The sequence below is a fragment of the Microchirus variegatus genome, assembly GCF_963457635.1.
Source record: "Microchirus variegatus genome assembly, chromosome: 2".
Taxonomy (NCBI): Eukaryota; Metazoa; Chordata; class Actinopteri; order Pleuronectiformes; family Soleidae; genus Microchirus; species Microchirus variegatus.
The window spans coordinates 7,539,932-7,558,351 of record NC_139803.1 but is presented as its reverse complement, the minus strand read 5'-3'; the positions used below and the strand labels follow the sequence as shown (position 1 = coordinate 7,558,351).

The 18,420-nt window shown below is 40.3% G+C and overlaps 1 protein-coding gene across 1 annotated transcript in view; it reads left to right on the top strand.

Moving 5' to 3' along the window:
- Nucleotides 1–18,420, top strand: part of fstl4 (follistatin-like 4) — a gene marked incomplete at both ends in the record, with an annotated part of 144,266 nt that overhangs the window by 80,984 nt on the left and 44,862 nt on the right. The window contains 2 exons of the mRNA XM_083910628.1: nucleotides 11,625–11,815; nucleotides 14,151–14,271. Coding sequence (XP_083766754.1) covers nucleotides 11,625–11,815; nucleotides 14,151–14,271 — 312 coding nt within the window. The remainder of the gene's footprint in view (nucleotides 1–11,624; nucleotides 11,816–14,150; nucleotides 14,272–18,420) is intronic.

The window sequence follows — 18,420 nt, the reverse complement described above, 5'->3', positions numbered from 1 at the left end:
ACGCCATCACCAAAGGCTTGTATGGAAGCAAAAATATCACAGTTACACTAAAAGTCACATATATATTTATAGAAGCAATCCTCTGAAGGCACGTGGACTGATACAGGTATCATAACTGACAGATTTACCTACTCTGTGCTCATTTATTTGAATAATAACTCATAGTCCATCCAGGTCACCTCACTGGTAATGAGGAACTACTACAACACATAATATTTCTTTCTTTTTTGTGTGTATTCACTGGTTTGTGTTTGAATTTTTTCTCTCTCTTATTGTTTGATGAATTCCCCCAACAGTGGCATGATGTGTGTGACCCTGATAGTTTCACATAATGAACTGAGGAAGCAAACACGCACACAGGAAGCCCATATCAACAAGAGCCAGGCACAGAATTCAGAAGTGCTGTGTGTTGTTGTTGTTTTTTTTAATTTCCCCCTTCATTAGTTCTGTTTTCTGGTTAATGGCCTGCTCTGCTACTGTACTCCACCAGCTGGCAGAGAAAAGAGACCAACTCCAGTTGTGAAACCTTCAACGAGTCAATATCATGTCATTACTGCCAGAGAAATACCGATATAAATAAATAAATCTGTGTTTTCTTTGATGTATCTTCATACCTGAAAATGGGGACATAGAAGACAATAGGGCAAAACAATAACTTAGTGTTTTGATGCCCCAGAAGTCGTCGGATGTAAAAACATCCATTTTGCTATGTTTTAGTGCAGCTTCGACTCCTTCTACTCTGACAAAAGGACACTGAAAACAAAGCTTTTTCTTCTAAGGAAGACTTTGGAATTTGAACCTGTATTCAGGTCTAACTGTGCCACTTGTGGAATATGTTAAAGTGCTTATAACATCTCAAATACGGGTACTTTTTAACCCTTTAACACCAAGACTTTGGATCCATTTTCTGGCCTGTTTTTTGGACATTGAGACAAAAACTCAAACATATGTCATTTTAAATATGTGTGATACTGTTTAAATGTCAAATTGATAATGCACTATTTTAAGTACAATAACTGCCAGATATCGAAAGTTATTCTGGAAAAATGGGGCAAAAGCATGTACTCACAGGACATTTTCTGGCCCTTTTATTGTTAAAATAAGCAAAAAAAAAAGTAAAGACAGACATTTGAGGCTTAGCTGTTAAAGGGTTAAAGGAGGGAAGGTATTACTTGGATTATATTGAGTATATAGGCAGTATTTTGGCTTTACAGTGTCAGTGTTATGATCCTGGTTTTGGGCGTTTGGACAAACAACCTCTTCCCGAAGTGTTGTCAGAAAAAAGTTGATTCAAATCCAACAAGATAATCGAGTTCTAAAAGATATCTCTCACATGTTTATTGTAGGTCGAGAGTGGAAAGCCAGGAGGAAAATACATCTACATTAATATGTTTTTAGTAATTGAATCGTCAAGTGTGATATGAGAACAATCTCAACAGTCGAATAAGTGCTTTTCTTTAGTGAACAATGTCCACAACATGTGCCTCTCCATTGGCGGTGTAATGAACTGTCTCCAATGACCTAATGAACTTAAAGAATGGAAAAGAAAAGGCTTCACCTTTATGTACCAACAAGCAATAACGGCTGTATTATAATCACTGGAAGGGAAATAGATGACTACATTATCAGGTGATTGTGTTGCCTCTCATTAGCTCAGGGGGAGGAAACATTCCCATTATAATTGAGAGCTGTCATCAATGTTGAAATTAGCTCCCTATGTTTGTTTCATGTGCTGCTAATGAAAACACCGTCGCTATTTCATGATTGTATGAAGTCAAATGTTGCCAACCCATTCATTTTGCCTCCCGGGGGAATCATCTGAGACTAAATTGATTTCCATTGTATGCTTGGAATGGCTGCTGATATAAGGAATATTTTTTGGATTTTAAGACAATTAGCATGTTTCCCTTTTTATATATTAGAAAATTATATAAGGTGGTTTCACTTTTGCAAAGAATCCTCTGAAATATCACACCCATTAAACTACAAATGAAGCCGTATGTCACACTTTAATGCCATCATTGCTCTTTTAGCAGTGTAGTTAGGTGTTGGCGCTGGTACATTTATGTGAGAAAGAAAAAAAGAAAAAAAAAGAATAGAGAAAGAAAATCTCCTGTCAAGAGACTCCCACACAAAATACTTTTGCCTCTGAAGCGGTTGTGACCTATTGAGAAAAAAAAGAATAGTAGATGAACAATCTTCTTAAGGCGATTGTTCTCATACAGAATTTAGATGCACACTAAAAAGGGAAGAGAAAAAGCAATGTTCTCAGTGTCCTTTGTTCGTTTTTCTCTTTGTTTTTCTGCAGAATATTTTTGGTATGTCGAGGATCACAACGAGAAACCTAAACATTCCTCTGACCTGGCAACCATTATTAGTCCATAACATTTGCTGGTTGTCATTTGAGATGTTTCTTCATGAGCGTTTTACATACACCTCTTACTGTCTTGTGATTACATAAAATATCTAGATTTTTCACTAAGATCAATCAGCACCAAAGCTAATATTTAAGGTTCTAGTACAAGGTGCTTAGAAACTCAAGGAGTTATTCTTGAAGTAAATTGCGTTTTTGAGGCCTTCCCATACCCCACGACTCCAAAATTTACTGGTGAAATCCATTCGGTGAAAAAGCGTGGAAAAATTGGAAGTGGGAGGGGCTTACAAAAATGAAAATCAGCTTTCATCAGGTGAACTTTTTGTCGTGTTTCACGTCCATGAAAGTTGGTATACACAGTCCTACAGGACGGCCGCCATCTTGGACTAAACGGCAATTTTTTGGTGATTTTGGCGAATTTGCACCAGCGGTATTTGAACGAACTAAACTAGAGTTTTCGTGCGATCATCTTCAAGCTTGTTTCCTCTAAATTCATATTTAGACATATTCCATTCGGACTTTTATCATGCTGTCATCGTGTTTGCAATTTTGCCCGACATTAAATTGAGTCAAAACAGCGTTCTTAAGAAATGGACAGTTAGATATTTCCCCTGATCATTTAAAATTGGGCCTTACAGATTGCTTTTAGAAGGGAGGGGTGGTTGGATGATGACAAGTGCACTCTTCAGAGATTGTGGAAATTGCCTGAATAAGGGAGCCACAATTGTCAGTGAATCAGTTTCCAAGCAACAACAAAAACATTTTTAGGAAAGATTAAGCCCAGTCAATGCTTATATATGCTATAGTCTGCTATGAGTGCTTTACATCAGGAGCATTGTACACGATCAACAAAGACAAAGAGAAAATGTGTGGAAGCTGGTGCAAAGCTCATTACATGAAGAGGAAGTCAGAAGCAGCTGGGTTGTGGGATTAGTTTTAGCCTTTCAATAAGATGAAATCTGGTGATGATGCTAGAGGACAAAAAAGGCTTGTGTATCAGTGTAAAAAAGGTGTGCGAGTAAAAAGGCCTATACTATATGTGACGTCAAACATTACATTAAGTACAAGGCAGCGTGCCGTCGTCATGCCAACTGTTTGGAGTGTCAACCGCAGCAGTGTTTGCGGAATTGAACATCCATCATTCAGCCATCATCCGCAGGTCGCTATTGGCAATCTGGCGAAGTCCAAGCAGAGGTGATGTAGTGCAGCTCAGAATGCTAATGACGGACAGACCTATGCAAAGTCATGATGTGTGTGTGTGTGTAACATAAATCAAACATGATTGAAAAGACAAATGGAATGTACAATTATAGAATTTAGTAAAAATTGTTTACCATCAAAACAAGAAAAGAGATTCTGATTAGGTGTGGGAACATTCACATTATCACAATTCATCGTTCTAACACAACATCATTTCATGAGGTTTGTGGAGTCTGAATATAGGTTTTTTTTATGCTGTTATTGATGTAGAGGTGGAGGAGGGAGTGGTAAGAAACTGGCATTGAAAGTGGAATTCATTTTGAGGTTGACTGAAGGTGTCGAGCCACTTGGTGAATGGTGATGTTGGTTGCCTTGAACGAGTACGGGGAGAGAAATACAAATTGAGTGTGCGAGTACGTGTGTGGCAAGTTCAGAACTATTTAAGCATTTAGTTTCAGCACGGCTCACATTTTCACTTACTTAAAATGACCACTTTTTTTTGTGTGTGTGTGCCTCTGAAACTCCCCCCCCCCCCCACCCCACAAGGTCACAGTGGTATTTGTGCAGGGTAATGTGGGATGTTAGTCCAGGGTTCTCTGTCGTCACCGGGGATCAGCTAGGCCACATGCAGCCAGAGGCGGGCCATCTACTCCCGTCTCCACATCTAGGCAATTTAAAAAGCTGTATACTCGTGGGATCATCAGGCAGCAGCTTGCAAGCCTCAGCAAGAGCAATGAATGGCCTTGAGATTACTGTAACTTACACTGCAGGTGTACGGGAGAGGGGAGGATAGATGCTAAAAATGTAATCAACGCCCGCGCCTGTTCCCAGTCTCAATCTATTAGCAGTAGTCGTGGCTGGGTAATTATTTTTCTTTTGCTAAATCCGCTCCAGCAGGCCTGAAGGTGCAAGTTCAACTGTATTTATATGAATTCTCTGCTTTTCAAGATCAGCTTATTCTGTGTGTTGTTGGTTTTTGTGGTGAACAGGAACCTGGCTGCGTCCTACAGGTCGTTACTGTTCTTCTGCAAAGACACACCGGAGAGTCTGCATTAGTGCAGTATAGAGGACGGCTATTACGGCCAAAACAGAATGCAGATTGGAGGCAATTTTCTGTTTGACTGGACTGCAATTTGTGAGGGAGCCACATATGGCGGGCATGAAAAATGTGAACGCAAATCCACCGAGGCCACCAAACACCCAGCCCTGCACCTGCGCTACGAGGCATTTTGCTTACAGCACCAGCTGCATGTGAAACATTTGTGGAGGCCGAGAAGACCTATGCCCCTCAGTTCTAAAGGGAAAAAGGACCCCTTACCTTAAGTCAGAGGTGTCAAACTGGCGGCACACATCACTTCATACCATGTTACTATGAAAACATGGCCTGTAATACTAAATATTACCATGCAATTACAGAATACGCTTCTCTGGTGTCTTAATTTACAGTTCTCCATGTTATTATTGGCTTAATTTTAGATTTGTCTATTTATGTTGCATCATAAATATGTTATGATTATGAGGTATGCATCCTTCCATTTTAAAACAAGCACTTTTACTTTGAAATTCTGCAAAGTATCATCATGAAAATCTCTGTTCATGATGGAATACTGTGTAATGCAGGCATAGGACAGGGCTGGATAATGTCCCAAGTGGAAGTTAATTATATTTAATATAAGATAATTAACAAAACTGGTCAGCTATTACTCAATTGACAATGAACCAAACCCAAATACGACCTTAAACAACAGCAGCATTTAAAAACAAGCTCTAAATCAACAGAAAACCACTCACTTCCTGAGAAAAAGGGCACCGGAGATGGTCTCGTCTTTTTCAACTGTGTCATCCATGCAACTGGGGTTTTTTTCTGTGAAAGTATAAGAGTGAAGGATGAGATGCGGAGACAGGAATAGATATAGTGCTGATGTGTGTAGTGCTGATTTGCAGTTTTAAGAAGACTAAAGGCTTGTACACAGACAGCAGGCACTCAGCAGAGTGAATGCTACTGTACTATTTCTGCTTCACTGCCTTGCCAATAACTTTGGTGTTTGCAATGGGTCTCTCGATTGGTCCGTGCCAAGCTGCAAACACTCTGATAAGGCTGCGCGAGCACACACTGGTCCATTCTGTGTATGGCGAGGCAAACTGGCACACAATTCGCCTCCACTCAGGATATCAAGAGGCATCGTTTTAAATCAGTGAGGGTCATGCATTAGTCTCGGGGGGGAAAAAAAACTATGTATATGAAAAAAAAAGTACTTTTTTAAATGTTTTTGATATGGGATTATTTTTGAAAATGTCAATGAAAGGTTTTCTTAGAGCAGGCCCGTAATCCACCACTCCTGCCCCGTGATATTACATTCATGGTCAGTCGTGACAGCTCGCAGCCAATCTTATCAGTGGACTCCTCCAGTCCCCAGTCACAGTCAGGGAAGTCTTAATAGCTTGACAGTTCACAAGCTTATACTCCACTGATCGTTCACACTGCTGCTGCTGCTGCTGTTGACCCAGGTTGCAGCAAACTCCCGCCACCTCGCCAGCCTCTTCCTCCTCCTCCTCCTCCTCCTCCTCCTGCTGTTCTTTGTAGATGGATGCTGTGCAAGCTGTTTCTGAATAATGGCTGAGTTTGTGCCGTGGTTTTCATATTTATGGAAATGTATGAAATCTACGGAGCTTTTGTACAGCACTTCCTACAGAATGTCTCACGTGCTGCTCGGGATGCATCTGGAGTGGAATGCTCTCCTGTCAGATGAATCCTTTGTTTTAATAGCATGCTGCAGCTTTATATTACTGCACGTGTCTAACTAAATTTAGAATGCAAATATGGATTCGGTTTTGTGCCATTGGATATATTTAGGCGCAGATACTCACTTAGTTGTAATACCGTATTACCGCTTATCAGAAAGTTAATCGTGATGAAATTCTATTATATGTTGTGTTAATTGTGAAGGAAGAAAATGGTCAATATATCACATGTGTGACTGGAATATCCTGTCTAACTCATTCTCATCATCTATGATGCTATTAAATTATCTTTCACTCAAAAATATGTATCCCATCTGCGATGTCTCTGACCAAACAGAAGAATGCACCTGTTTAAGAATGTAAAACTAAATTATGTGATGAATCCTTTTGGTCCGGATAATCACGATATGAAATTATAAAATCGTCCCATGCCTAATTGTACATACATAATATATATATTATATATATTAACTATGCCTAGTTTATGTTTCACACGTCATACTAAAGACTTGATGTACTTGATGCTTGTTTCATGCAAGTTCGACACATGGAACTTTGGTGTAATGAATAATAGAACAGGCAAAGTTAAAGGTTTTGAGTGTTTTCACTTACAGAAAAATGGCGGATCGACTGTTTGGCTGCTCGCAGTAAGCCGATTTAAACAGCTGCCAACAGCGATTATGCAACACGGGGCTCTTCGGCGACTCGTGTTACCCTTCCAAGATTGGTTCTTTAGACCTCGCTGCCCTGAGGAGCAAAGAGTGTCCATCATATTCATAATTATCCTGAAGTGAGGTCTATCACCATTGCATATTAGTGGTGCACAGACAGCATGGCAGTAAATAATCCCATCATTTCAGCCACAGGAGGGGGGGTGAGACAGACATAAATTTAACTGGGAACATTTTTACATCCTTGGGGGCAGTGTAGGGACGTTTCATCATCTGAAGGATTGATGCTTTGGATTTCCCCGTCGCTTCTTACATTTTTTTCTGGAGAAGCCCAAGAATTTTTTTTTTGGGGTGGCATTTATTTAAATCATACATGATAATTTGGAATATATCCCAAACTCTGCAGCTATAAGATCCTGATAAGAGCACCTACACTTCACTCACTCCATCAGGATTGAATATGAGGTTTCCCTCCTCACTCACTGATTCATTTTTAGTAGAACATTCAATTTAACACCATTTTCCAAGCTTCATTCAATCTTATCTTCTGTCCTTTATCCATTTTTATGAATGTTCTTCTTCATACCATTTGAATTTACAGCATAGAAGTACCTCAGAATGTTTTAAGTAATTACCACAGAGGAACAAGGGTGACAATAAATGATGTCCCCAGGTTCCTGTGTGAACAGGGCAAATATTAGAATAAATGTGTGAATGTAATTTTACATGTATTGAATATCTCTTTTATAACATTATGTGTAGTTTTTCATTAAGAAATCAGATGTACACAAAAAGAAGTGTCACATAATATTCATTTAAACTTGATTTTTGGAAATCTGTACTTCTGTACAATCTTCTTTGGCAAACATCAAGCAAACCAGCATCAAATTCTTGCGATTACTTAGTCCTGGAACATTTATACAGTACAGTACTGTGTCTTATGCACTGAAAAAATCCCACTGCAGCTCAAACAGGAGCTGTTTTTCCATGTTGCAGCTTTATCTCTCACGGCTGACACTTCCTTATATACAGTATCTACCTCCCTACAAAGTTCTTTGACTTTTTGTCCTCCCTTTTCAGTCCATTCATTCGAGCATGACAGCAACTTTCTTATCTGCCTCTGTTTTCCTCCTGCTCCGACACTTAAGAAAAGTGCGAGCGTTGGCGAACGCTCGATCCGATCGGTGGGGAGGAGCTCAGTCTCTGAGACATTTGGGGGCCGTCGGTGATGCAAGCGGCTTCGCTCCCGATCACTCACTTAAGTGGCTAACATTTCAAAACATGAAGATAGTCTCAGTCCCTCTAGACCAATAAAACAGCGTTAGAGTCATGGGAGGTGGATGCACTGTAATGCAGACAGATATTTCTCTGCCACTGCTGCAACTGCTGTGCTCAGCAGAATATAAAAGAGTGAATCAAAGGGCATTCACTTCAGCAAATATTCACCCTAACATCCAGGTGTAACGACGATGGAGAATACAAGATGACGGAGCCGAGGAGATAAACAGGTCATCATGGCACAAAAGTAATTTATGACCTTAACCTCTGTCAGTGCAGGAACACTGGAGGAATATGTTTCCCCCTGACACGAGTCTTTAAAATGCCGTTTAAGATATGAAGCTTTTTGCTTCCGTGTCGGTGACGGCCATGGCATGAGATTGGCTTTTGGATCGTCCGTTCATCCATTATGTATATCTGTCATTTTTAAATGCCCACTATCTACTCATACAATGTCAGTACAGTGTGTGCTTGGTTCCCTCTCTATGTATGAAAATGACTTCATAATAAAAACCGCCTTGCCGACTTTGTTTGGACTGACATCAGAACGCCACAAGGCGTGGGTGCCATTTTACCCTGGAAGGTCAGGAACTCTCAAACTGTAGGTCAGATTGCTATGGTTCTCCACGTGAAAATCATCTTCTAAATTAAATCACATATTTGTTTTGTCTTTTACGTGAAGTTGTTGGGAGTGCAGAGAAACATCTGACATCACAGCATGATCGGCTGTAAAGAGCACACACTGCTGGTGCTGGTGTTGGTGTGGATTACCCTTGCCTCTTGATTTGTCCTCTTGAATTTCTGGTCAGAACAAACAAGGGCCTTTCTACATGGAGCTTGCATGTTCATGGGTTTTCTCTGGGTTTTTTTGGTTTCCTCCCACAGTCCAAAATAGAGTAGTGTAGCTCTGGGGATTAGGCAATTTTTTTTGTCTCCATGTGGCCTTGTGCTGGACTCCGCCTTTCGCCCTATGTCTGCTGGGATCGGCACCAGCTCCCCTCGCGACCCTCAGGTGGAGGATAAAGCGGTGTAAGATGGATGGATGGATGAATTTCTGCTCATAAACAAACATGATGAAGTGACCAGACTTGAAATCAGTACACAGTATCTCACAACATGCATGGCATGTTTTTTTCAATTTGGCACGAACATTCACTTGGACTCCAAATTAAATATCTCAAGAATCCATAGATAAACTATGATGTAAAACATGTAAATCAGAGTGCTTTCAAATGTCCTTTCATCATACTTTCTTCCCTGAATAGATTCTTGTGGGGGCAGAGAAAGCCGGAGGAGCAAAAAGACAATTGTTCTCTCCGCCTATAACAAGATCTAAATCTACGTGGGAAGGGGTGTTAATTTATTTCTGTCCTTCCAGAGCGGGGACATGAGTGACAGTTAGGTGATGATCCCTCATGTCTGATCCCTCTCACGCCCCATTCTCCTTTGCAGGAATAACATTGAACGGGGATTTAGCCGAGACCTTGACTTTGACTGCCTGCTCGCAGAGAGGAGTGCACATTGTCTTTGCTGTGTGGGTGTACAGTCCAGCTTTGTGTTTTATTATATAGAAAGATTGCCAGTGTGGAGATGTGTATGTGTGTGTTTGTTCTCGTATATGTGGCTTTGTGAGGGCCAAAAATCTTATAAACCAGACAGAGTGAGGACATTAAATGTGGGTTAACCTAAAATTTTTAGCTGGTCCTTACATCTTTAAAGGGATTTTGGGGCATTGAGACCTGGTTTTAAGGGTTTGGAGTTAGAATTGTGATGGTTAAGGCTGTCTATGAGTGTCTGTCCTCATTATGAATGAAGCGCAAACGTGTGTGTGTGTGTGTGTGTGTGTGTGTGTGTGTGTGTGTGTGTGTGTGTGTGTGTCTGTCATTGATAACTGAGATTTATTGGATTGATGGCTTCCTTTCATTACTCAGTGTCTTCTGCATTGATGTCCATCACCGAGCTAAACCGTCCAAGGCTTTGATAGATGATGTGCATGAATAACAATTCAAAGAACAATAAATTATAGGCCCTCCTAACCTAAATTCGGAATAATTTTGTACTTTATTCTGTCAGTTGATACCGTATGCAGTTAATCAAAGCAAAATACAGTATCAAATGTGTATTTTTCCACACCTATGTGTTTAAAAGTATTAATAATTAAGCCTTTTAAAGATCTGTTAGTGTTGGTTGTTGGTGCTCCTGCCTTATTGCTTTTTTATCAGCTTACTGCTTTACAAACTACCAGTAACATAGTTGTATACCACAATTATTACGGTTACATAGCTAAATATCTCAATATTCTGTAAAAATGCAGCAGGTCAGTCGGACATTGTACTAAATATCAGTAACAACTACAGTAAATGAGTCATCGTGTGTTCCAATAATAGCTTTACTGAAATGACAACAGAGAGGGTCATTTGTCATGTATTGTGCATTATTTTTTGACACAGATTATTAATATTTCAAGGGAAATTGTTTGTTTACTACACAGGGAGCAAGCAGGACATGTCACGAACCAATCTATGTTGTATGCTTTCGTCACTCAAGTGTCGACCACTTTAAAAAGATAATTTACGTTTATTGAGTCCATGATAATGACTCGGCCTGAGCTTTTTTTTTTTTTTAAATCCATCCAGCCCATGTACTCCCAGAGGAGAATCTTCTGCTCTGCAGTGACGGGGTGGGGACGCCACTTAATGATTTATTCATCTGTGACATTTTTTTCCCCATATCTTTTCTTCTGTCATCGCCATGTTTTTTTACTCCCTCGTGTATGTTTTGCCATCCCACCACCATCAGGAGATGCTAAAGCAAAGGAGTGACGAAAAAGTAAAGAAAACAATAACTCCTCTCTCTTTGTATCACGTTCCCCGCAGCATGTCACACTTTTGTTTTGCATAATTATTGATTTCAAGTGTGAGGAGTAAGTGCCGAGTGCTGCGCCTGATTAATTTGTTGTCTCTCATTTTCCAGAGTCTCGCACAGAGTCTGGCGGTCCATTTTGAATCATGAGCTCTAATCCCATAGTGAAAAAAAAAAAAAAAAAAACACTTGAGAAGGTATAAATGAGGATGTTTACCTTTTGTTTTCATGTGGATTCAAGGATTACTCGTACTCATTAATTAGACCCCCTGCATTGAACAGCTGTCAGACAAATTATACACACTAATAAACAATATTTTCTTAAATGAATAAGCACTCAATAAACCACAGATACTCATTATTTACACCTCTTACCTCCTTTTACCTCTCCTCACTGTTTACGACGCATAATCCAATTTACAGCTTCCATCCAAAGGCGTCGGCTTATGTCGTCGAGGTTAATCGAAATTGTCGTGTGTTTGCTTTGCTTCTTGCAGTGAACGCGTGCACCATGTCCGAGTACAACCGGCTGAAGAGCATGCTTCTGGACATGCAGCCCAAAGTGCTGAAGACCGCGGAGCAGAGCCAGCAGAGCGACATGGACGAGAAGAGAGCCGTGGTGGACGCCATGTTCAAATACCTGGACGTGAACCAGGACGACCGGCTGGTCAGTGACGAGCTGGAGAAGGTGGGTGTCAAGCAAAGGTCGGCGAGGATAAATATGGATCTGTATTATACCGTATAATTGAGAAGATGTCCGATTGATCCCTAAACTTACGGTATATAGTAGGTATATAGTAGGCGAGTCAATCTGGTTCCATAGGAGGAAAAGAGGCTATATGCAGCAATAAGAAGAATAAGGGATCCTGCAGCAGATGGTACGGCCCTCATAGAGCCTTCATCTCAACATATGGTATCCCACGAAGAGACAGAAGACTCTTACTGTACATCCGTCTGTATGAAGTAGAGATATGAAAAATGACCCCTGGTAAACTTAGCGTACAAAGGAGAAGATAATCAATCATCAAAGTATTTTGAAAATTAACTACTTTTTTCTCCCCTTTTGCACAAGAGTTGACCTTTCAGTGTTTTTTATTGAAATGCGTTTTATCTGAATATTTAATGGATTTTGCGACTGAATTCGTTTGACTCTTTCAAGACCTTCCCTGTTAAAAGTTAAAAACACATTGAAATTCTCAAAATAATGAAAAATGTTTCTTACATTTAATTTTTTAGTGGCGTTCCAGTCAGATTTTTTTTCTCTTTTGTTCCTTCTGTTCGTCAATGTTTCTTAGACTATGACCAGTTGGAACAATTAGTCATTATGTTAAACAATGACAAAGTGTTTACTGGTCTAATGGAAAACAGTTGGAGAGATTGGGAAGGGATTGGCGTTGATCTCCACTGGCATCATCTGGTATCAGGGAACTGGGCATGAGAGATAATTGCTGATGAGACACCTCTCTGTCAGCCAAAATGCAGCGAACCACGTTTGAGTCACTCCAGACTGAACCACAAAGATTCATTTTATCATTTTCTTATTATACTGCCTCACATGTAGAATATGAAAAAGTGAAACCAAAGAAAAACAAGCAGCTAAATATAGACTCAAATGCCACAGCTATTAATCTTTTGTCATTTCATCGCGGTTCTAAATGACAACACGTGCCGTCCTCCTGTAAAATTAAAAAAGATTGAGTGATTTTGTTTTCTTTTCTTTTGCCCTAGTTTTATAGTCGCGAGAAATAATAGAAAAAATCGATTTGAAGCCGCATTGAAGATCCAACAAAAGATTCTGATCAATCACAGCAGGCAGTTACTAATGCTGACACGTTACCAGGGAGTCTTCTTGAGTGAAAACATTCTTATTCTGTAGGAATTCATATATTTAGTGCGTCTGAATGCTTCTTGGTCATCAATTCAGTCTCCAAAGTGGAAAGTTGTCTTGTGTCGCGGGTGATTCTCCGAGGCGGAATTCCGAAATCTTTTGAGTTTAAATGTTTCATTTTGGACGGATCAGTGGGTCTGATTGAGTCAATGCATGGTTCCAGTCGGCTGTCGGCGTCTCGTAATCGATCGCGACACATTTGCAGCGCCGTAGAATCCATTGGGGGAGATATTTACCGACTGGAAAACCATCACTGAAGGAATCAAACGTGGAATTTATGCTGCTTTAGTCCAAAAGAAAAGAAAAATAAAGTCCTTTTCTTTCTTAAAAATGATGAATACGAGCAGTTTCACATGACCTTTACTGTAAATGCATACATTTACTTTGCAGACGTCAAATATCTTCTACAATAAATTGAATAACGTGGTATGGCAACTTCAAGCTGCAATCGTTTTACAAAGATGGACTCGCATTGAGTTTGGCTTTTTGTCACCATTAGTCTTTTTAGTGCTTTTGCAAAAAAAGAGGCAGAGTTTTCTGTTTATCTCCCTAAAAGTGTGTTAAAAGATGGATCCCCTGGGAAACTGAAGTGTCAGAGAGGGTTCATATATGACGGTGAAGAGATAGGTTTGTCTCCCCAGTGAAACATCCTTTAAATTAAGTCAGGTTCATAGGTATAGATAGAGATGTTCTGAAAATGAAAAGCAATCAGAAACAGGACTTCAGGTGACAGATTACACTTTTAAACTCTTCTCTTTCTTTTCTCTAATATAATGAACTGTCTCTCTCAGAACAAGCCACTCTCTGCGAGGGGATGTTATTCTATACATCGGGGCAATGAAAAGCTCCACTGAACATTACTTATAATGATAATTTCATTTAATATGCAACTCATTTCCAATCACCACTGCTCCGGCTCTAAACTCTGTAGATCACTTTTACAACTTGGAAGTGAAGCAAAAAAAAAAAAAAGCTTGCACCATCATTTCCAATTTAGATAAAGCACAATCATTCAAATATATACAACAGACTGTAGACAAATGTACAGGATGCTGTGAGTCCGGCTGTGGTTTGCAAAATGTCAAAGTTCTTTCTTCTGTTGCTGTATATGAACACATATATCTTTGTGTGTTAGCTCTCCATGAAGGAGCACCTAGAAGACAGCTTGTTGGAGTGCACCATGCAGGACCTGCTGCGTTACGACGACTACAACAACGACGGACACCTCAGTCTGCACGAGTTCTACACGGCTTTCCGTAAGTCTGTTCTCTTTCTTTCAGTCTTTCTGTCCTTTCATTCCAAAACCATAGACCAGGGGCGTCAAATTCAGATGACCTGAGGGCCAATGAGCATCGTCTAATCTGGTCATGGGGGGGGCGGTCTGGAGGAAAACAGAGGGAAAACACAACTTTGATCACAATATTCCATCATGATGTCACAATAAAGATATTCATGATGATATATAACAGAATTTCAACGTAAAAGTGCTTGTTTTGACATAGAACAATGTGTACATCAGTATAATGACATAAATGAATCTAAGTTTAAGTCAATAATAACACGGCCATCTGCAATTAAAACACCAAACAGGCTTTTAAATACTGTATATGTAATTAATCATGTAACTTAATGTTGAAGTAATGCATGCAATACTGTGATACTAATAACCAAATGTCTTATTACTATTATAATAAGACTTTCCACATATGGCCCACAGGCCACCACTGCCATAGACCATAGTATCTAACATTTAAATGGAAAACAGACCATTTAACCTATACATTTGTTTAGCATCGGGCTTTAATGCCTTACCGTTTTCTCCTTTTCAGTCTTGTCATGGTCAGTTTGGTTTCATCTGCCGGTGTTAAAGACGTCACCCATTCTTTGTAACACGAGAAAGACACAGTTTTACTCTCAGTTGCTGTTTACATCTTCCCTGCTACACTCAGCCTCCCTAAATCAGTATAAAAGTGTTTCAGCCTCAGATAAATTGGTAATTGCACTATAGCTCTTGTGCCCAGACCCATCGATGATTGTGGCATCTGGGACAGCCGTGATAGCCTTTAAAGCTGGAGCTGAGCGAATGCTGAGATACCAATAATCGGAGTTTCACCCTGTTACTGTGCTTTTTTTTTTTTTTTTTTTTGATGGATTTCATAGAGAAACTTGCTGCAACTTGTGCTTTGTGTGCTCCAAACTGCACGGAAATATCCTTCAATGGAATCTGAAATGAGCGTTTCTAAAGTTGATGAATCCACGGTTTAGCTGTGGCAGGTGGCCATTTTAAAGACTCTCACCTCAGCCTGTGCAGCTCCATTAAGCCCAACTACTAATTCAACCTCCTAATGACTGGTTGTAGGGGAACCATACTGCTATTATTTGGTTACACTCCCCTCACCTTCCAGATGGGCCGTGAGCAGCTTGCCTGGTACTTAGCTCCGCCTGCAGGTTTTTAAGCCCGAGTTTTGTCAATGCATTTTATGTTTGACAAGCAATTGGAGCAATAGATTGGGAGCAATAAAACAAGTTATTGATCAGATGATGCTGAAAGGTTAACAGCCAACTGTTGGGCTTCAGAATGGCCACACCGACGGGGGAGTTGTAAATCCTGAGTCAGGCATCTGGTGTTCTGGATCGTGTCGATTGTGTTGAATCGTGCTAGACTGTGTGCGAGTCTGGATTGTGTGCAATTAGCACTCTGCCGTCTGAGCAGTCCAAGAATCGCAGGTGTGTTTAGCAGCGTGGAAACTTACAGCATGGTCACAGGCTCGGAAAATACAATGCAAATTATAGACGTGAATGATGTGAGAAGGGATTTTGCCCTGGTTGATATTCTACTGTCGAGGTAGTTTGAAATACAAGCTTTGATTGTATTTCCGAGACCCTAAAACTCGTGGAAGTGGAACTCAGCAATTCTCTTTCACTTGGTTTTCCACTGTTGATATTTTTTCCCTCTTCTGCACCTTTGATATAAGACTAAAAGCCCTTTGGCCGTTTCCCAGCATCATTGTTGCTCCCACAGTCACTGGTGTCCTTAAGAAACGCTGATTGTTGTTTTGCCCTTACGCTGTCTTTGCTTTATTTAACATATAAATCTTGACAAGCACCCCACTCCACAAAGCTCTGTTCTCTCTATTTCTTTTTTTTCTTTTTACGAAAGAAATTTAATAGAGAGGAACACACTCAGAATATCGTCCTGGAATAATTGCATTCTCATTGATTTCCTCCCTCCTTATTCCTCAGGTTGTTTTTTCTGCATTGTATTATTTTTCTTTTGCCACTACAACCTTGCTTCTTCTGTTAAGTAGACGTTCTTAATAAGCACTTATTTCTCTCATATCGATATTGTAATCAAAGAATAATGCAACTGAGTCTCAACTGCCAGTTTGCTGTGAAATGGCCAGAGTTGTCTAATCCAATCAGTGCAACCATGGAATAATCTTTCAGCTCTGGAAATAACAGTTTGCAGAATATCGTGTGTCCGATTTGGCATTTTCTGGATGTCGAGGTGTAGTTCAGTGACCTCTTGTTGTGAGCCGCAGCAGAAGTGAATAATGAACCTTTTTCTCTGCCACAGGACAGAGATAAGTGCATAATGGCTTTAATTCGGCTTGGTTTCACTGGGTCCTGTGTCCTAACATCTATTAGTCTGTCAACAAGTTGCAAGAGGAGATGGGTATTACACATTATGCCCTACCTTTTGTGTGTCCAAAGCCACTGTGCACAACCTTTACACAACTGCTCGGGACTGCTTTGCCTCACAGATGTTGCAGTGAAGCCAAAATGATTCACATTTTACCTGCGAGTTCCATTAGCACTGCAGCTAATAGGTGAGCGAGTTTGCTGAGAAATGTCTGTAGCCTGCAGATGTAATACTGTATATATACGCAGTCACACAAGGTCAGACCTCCTTTGTGGATACATGTGTAATATATGAAGCTGCCCTGAGGTGATATCAGGACCGCACGCGTATTCTGTATGGGATATAACCTTTTATAAAGTACAGTCAGAGATATCTGTGCTTCATAATAATACCAGCTTTTCCCACACAGTGTCTATAGTGAAGCATATTCACATCAGGTGCTGGTTTATTTCTGTGGCTTTCTTGGCTGTTTTTCCTTCACTTCACTGTCTTAAATTAGCGTCCACTGTGGTGATTGTGGTGAGAAATTAATTTAAAAAAAAGAGTTGTCGCGTGCTGCAGAAAATCAGCATGGATGCAGCGAGTACAAAGATAAACAAACGATGGTCATGAATTCAAACTAATGCCCCGCAGGCCCCGCTCCCATGTCAGCAGCACGAGGCTTGTTTATTTTACTAAATCTTCATGATTTACTCTAGGTTATCAGACCAGCAAATTGGGAAGGGAAAGAACGAGCAGTGGAGGGAAACGCCAGAAGAAAGATGACACATGGAGAGAGAGAGAGAGGAGGGAAAAAAAAGAAAAAAGCAGCAATCTTGGCAGGAAACAGCAGGGAGAGATGAGGAGAGACAAAAAGAAAAAACATTCTGAATAATTTTGTTTGTCTTAATCTGTGCTGAGCATCGTTATGCGCTGACATTGGTGCTCTGGGAAAGTTTCCCTTGTAACCTTTGGATTGTGCTTGACAGTTGTAGTTTGGAAGAGCAATTTGTAGAACTTTTCCAGTCTGTGCCTCACATTCTAATGTGGTTTTTTGTATGTTAGAGCCACTGCCAGACGTTACTTCATGGTGCATATCAACACCCATAGCTCTACAGGTACTTCTGGATAAATGCTTTAGCACATCCACTCCTGCAAAATACCACACCTCTGACAGCCAGGACACACTCAAAGTGTTTGTTTCTGCAGAACAAAATGATGGAATCAGTGAATATTAACAGATGCAGGAGATGTAAAGTTGGAGCAAATTCAACACATTTTGTTGTTTTTAATTTACAAACACAGCTGGTGAGTATTTAATTAGGGCAATGCTGGATTTCCTCTTTCACGTTTCTCGCCCCTCTATGCCTTGTCTCTATTTTGTATTTATGCATTTTTTTTGTATGTGTTTCCCAAGGTTTTTTTGTGTGTGTGTGTGACAGTTTATTGTGCAATTACTGTATATGGAGATGCTGGGCTGGCAGGTCCACACAGCACGTCAGGCTAATTAATCAACAGAGTGAAGCGGCAGAGATTTAGTCGAGGAGGAGGAAGATGTGGATGAAATGGGGGAAAGGAGAGTGTTGTGAAAATAGGAAGGGGTAGTGAGGAGAGAAGGGAAGATAAAGGAACAATTGTGGAAGAAGAAAAGTGCTTATTTTTATATCCACATGGAAAAAGACTAGTAGGAGGAAAGGAGATGTCCAGACTCATAGGTCCATTTATCCCTCTGGAACACAGCTGAACATATCGATGCAAGGACGTATGAAAACCTCACGTGTGC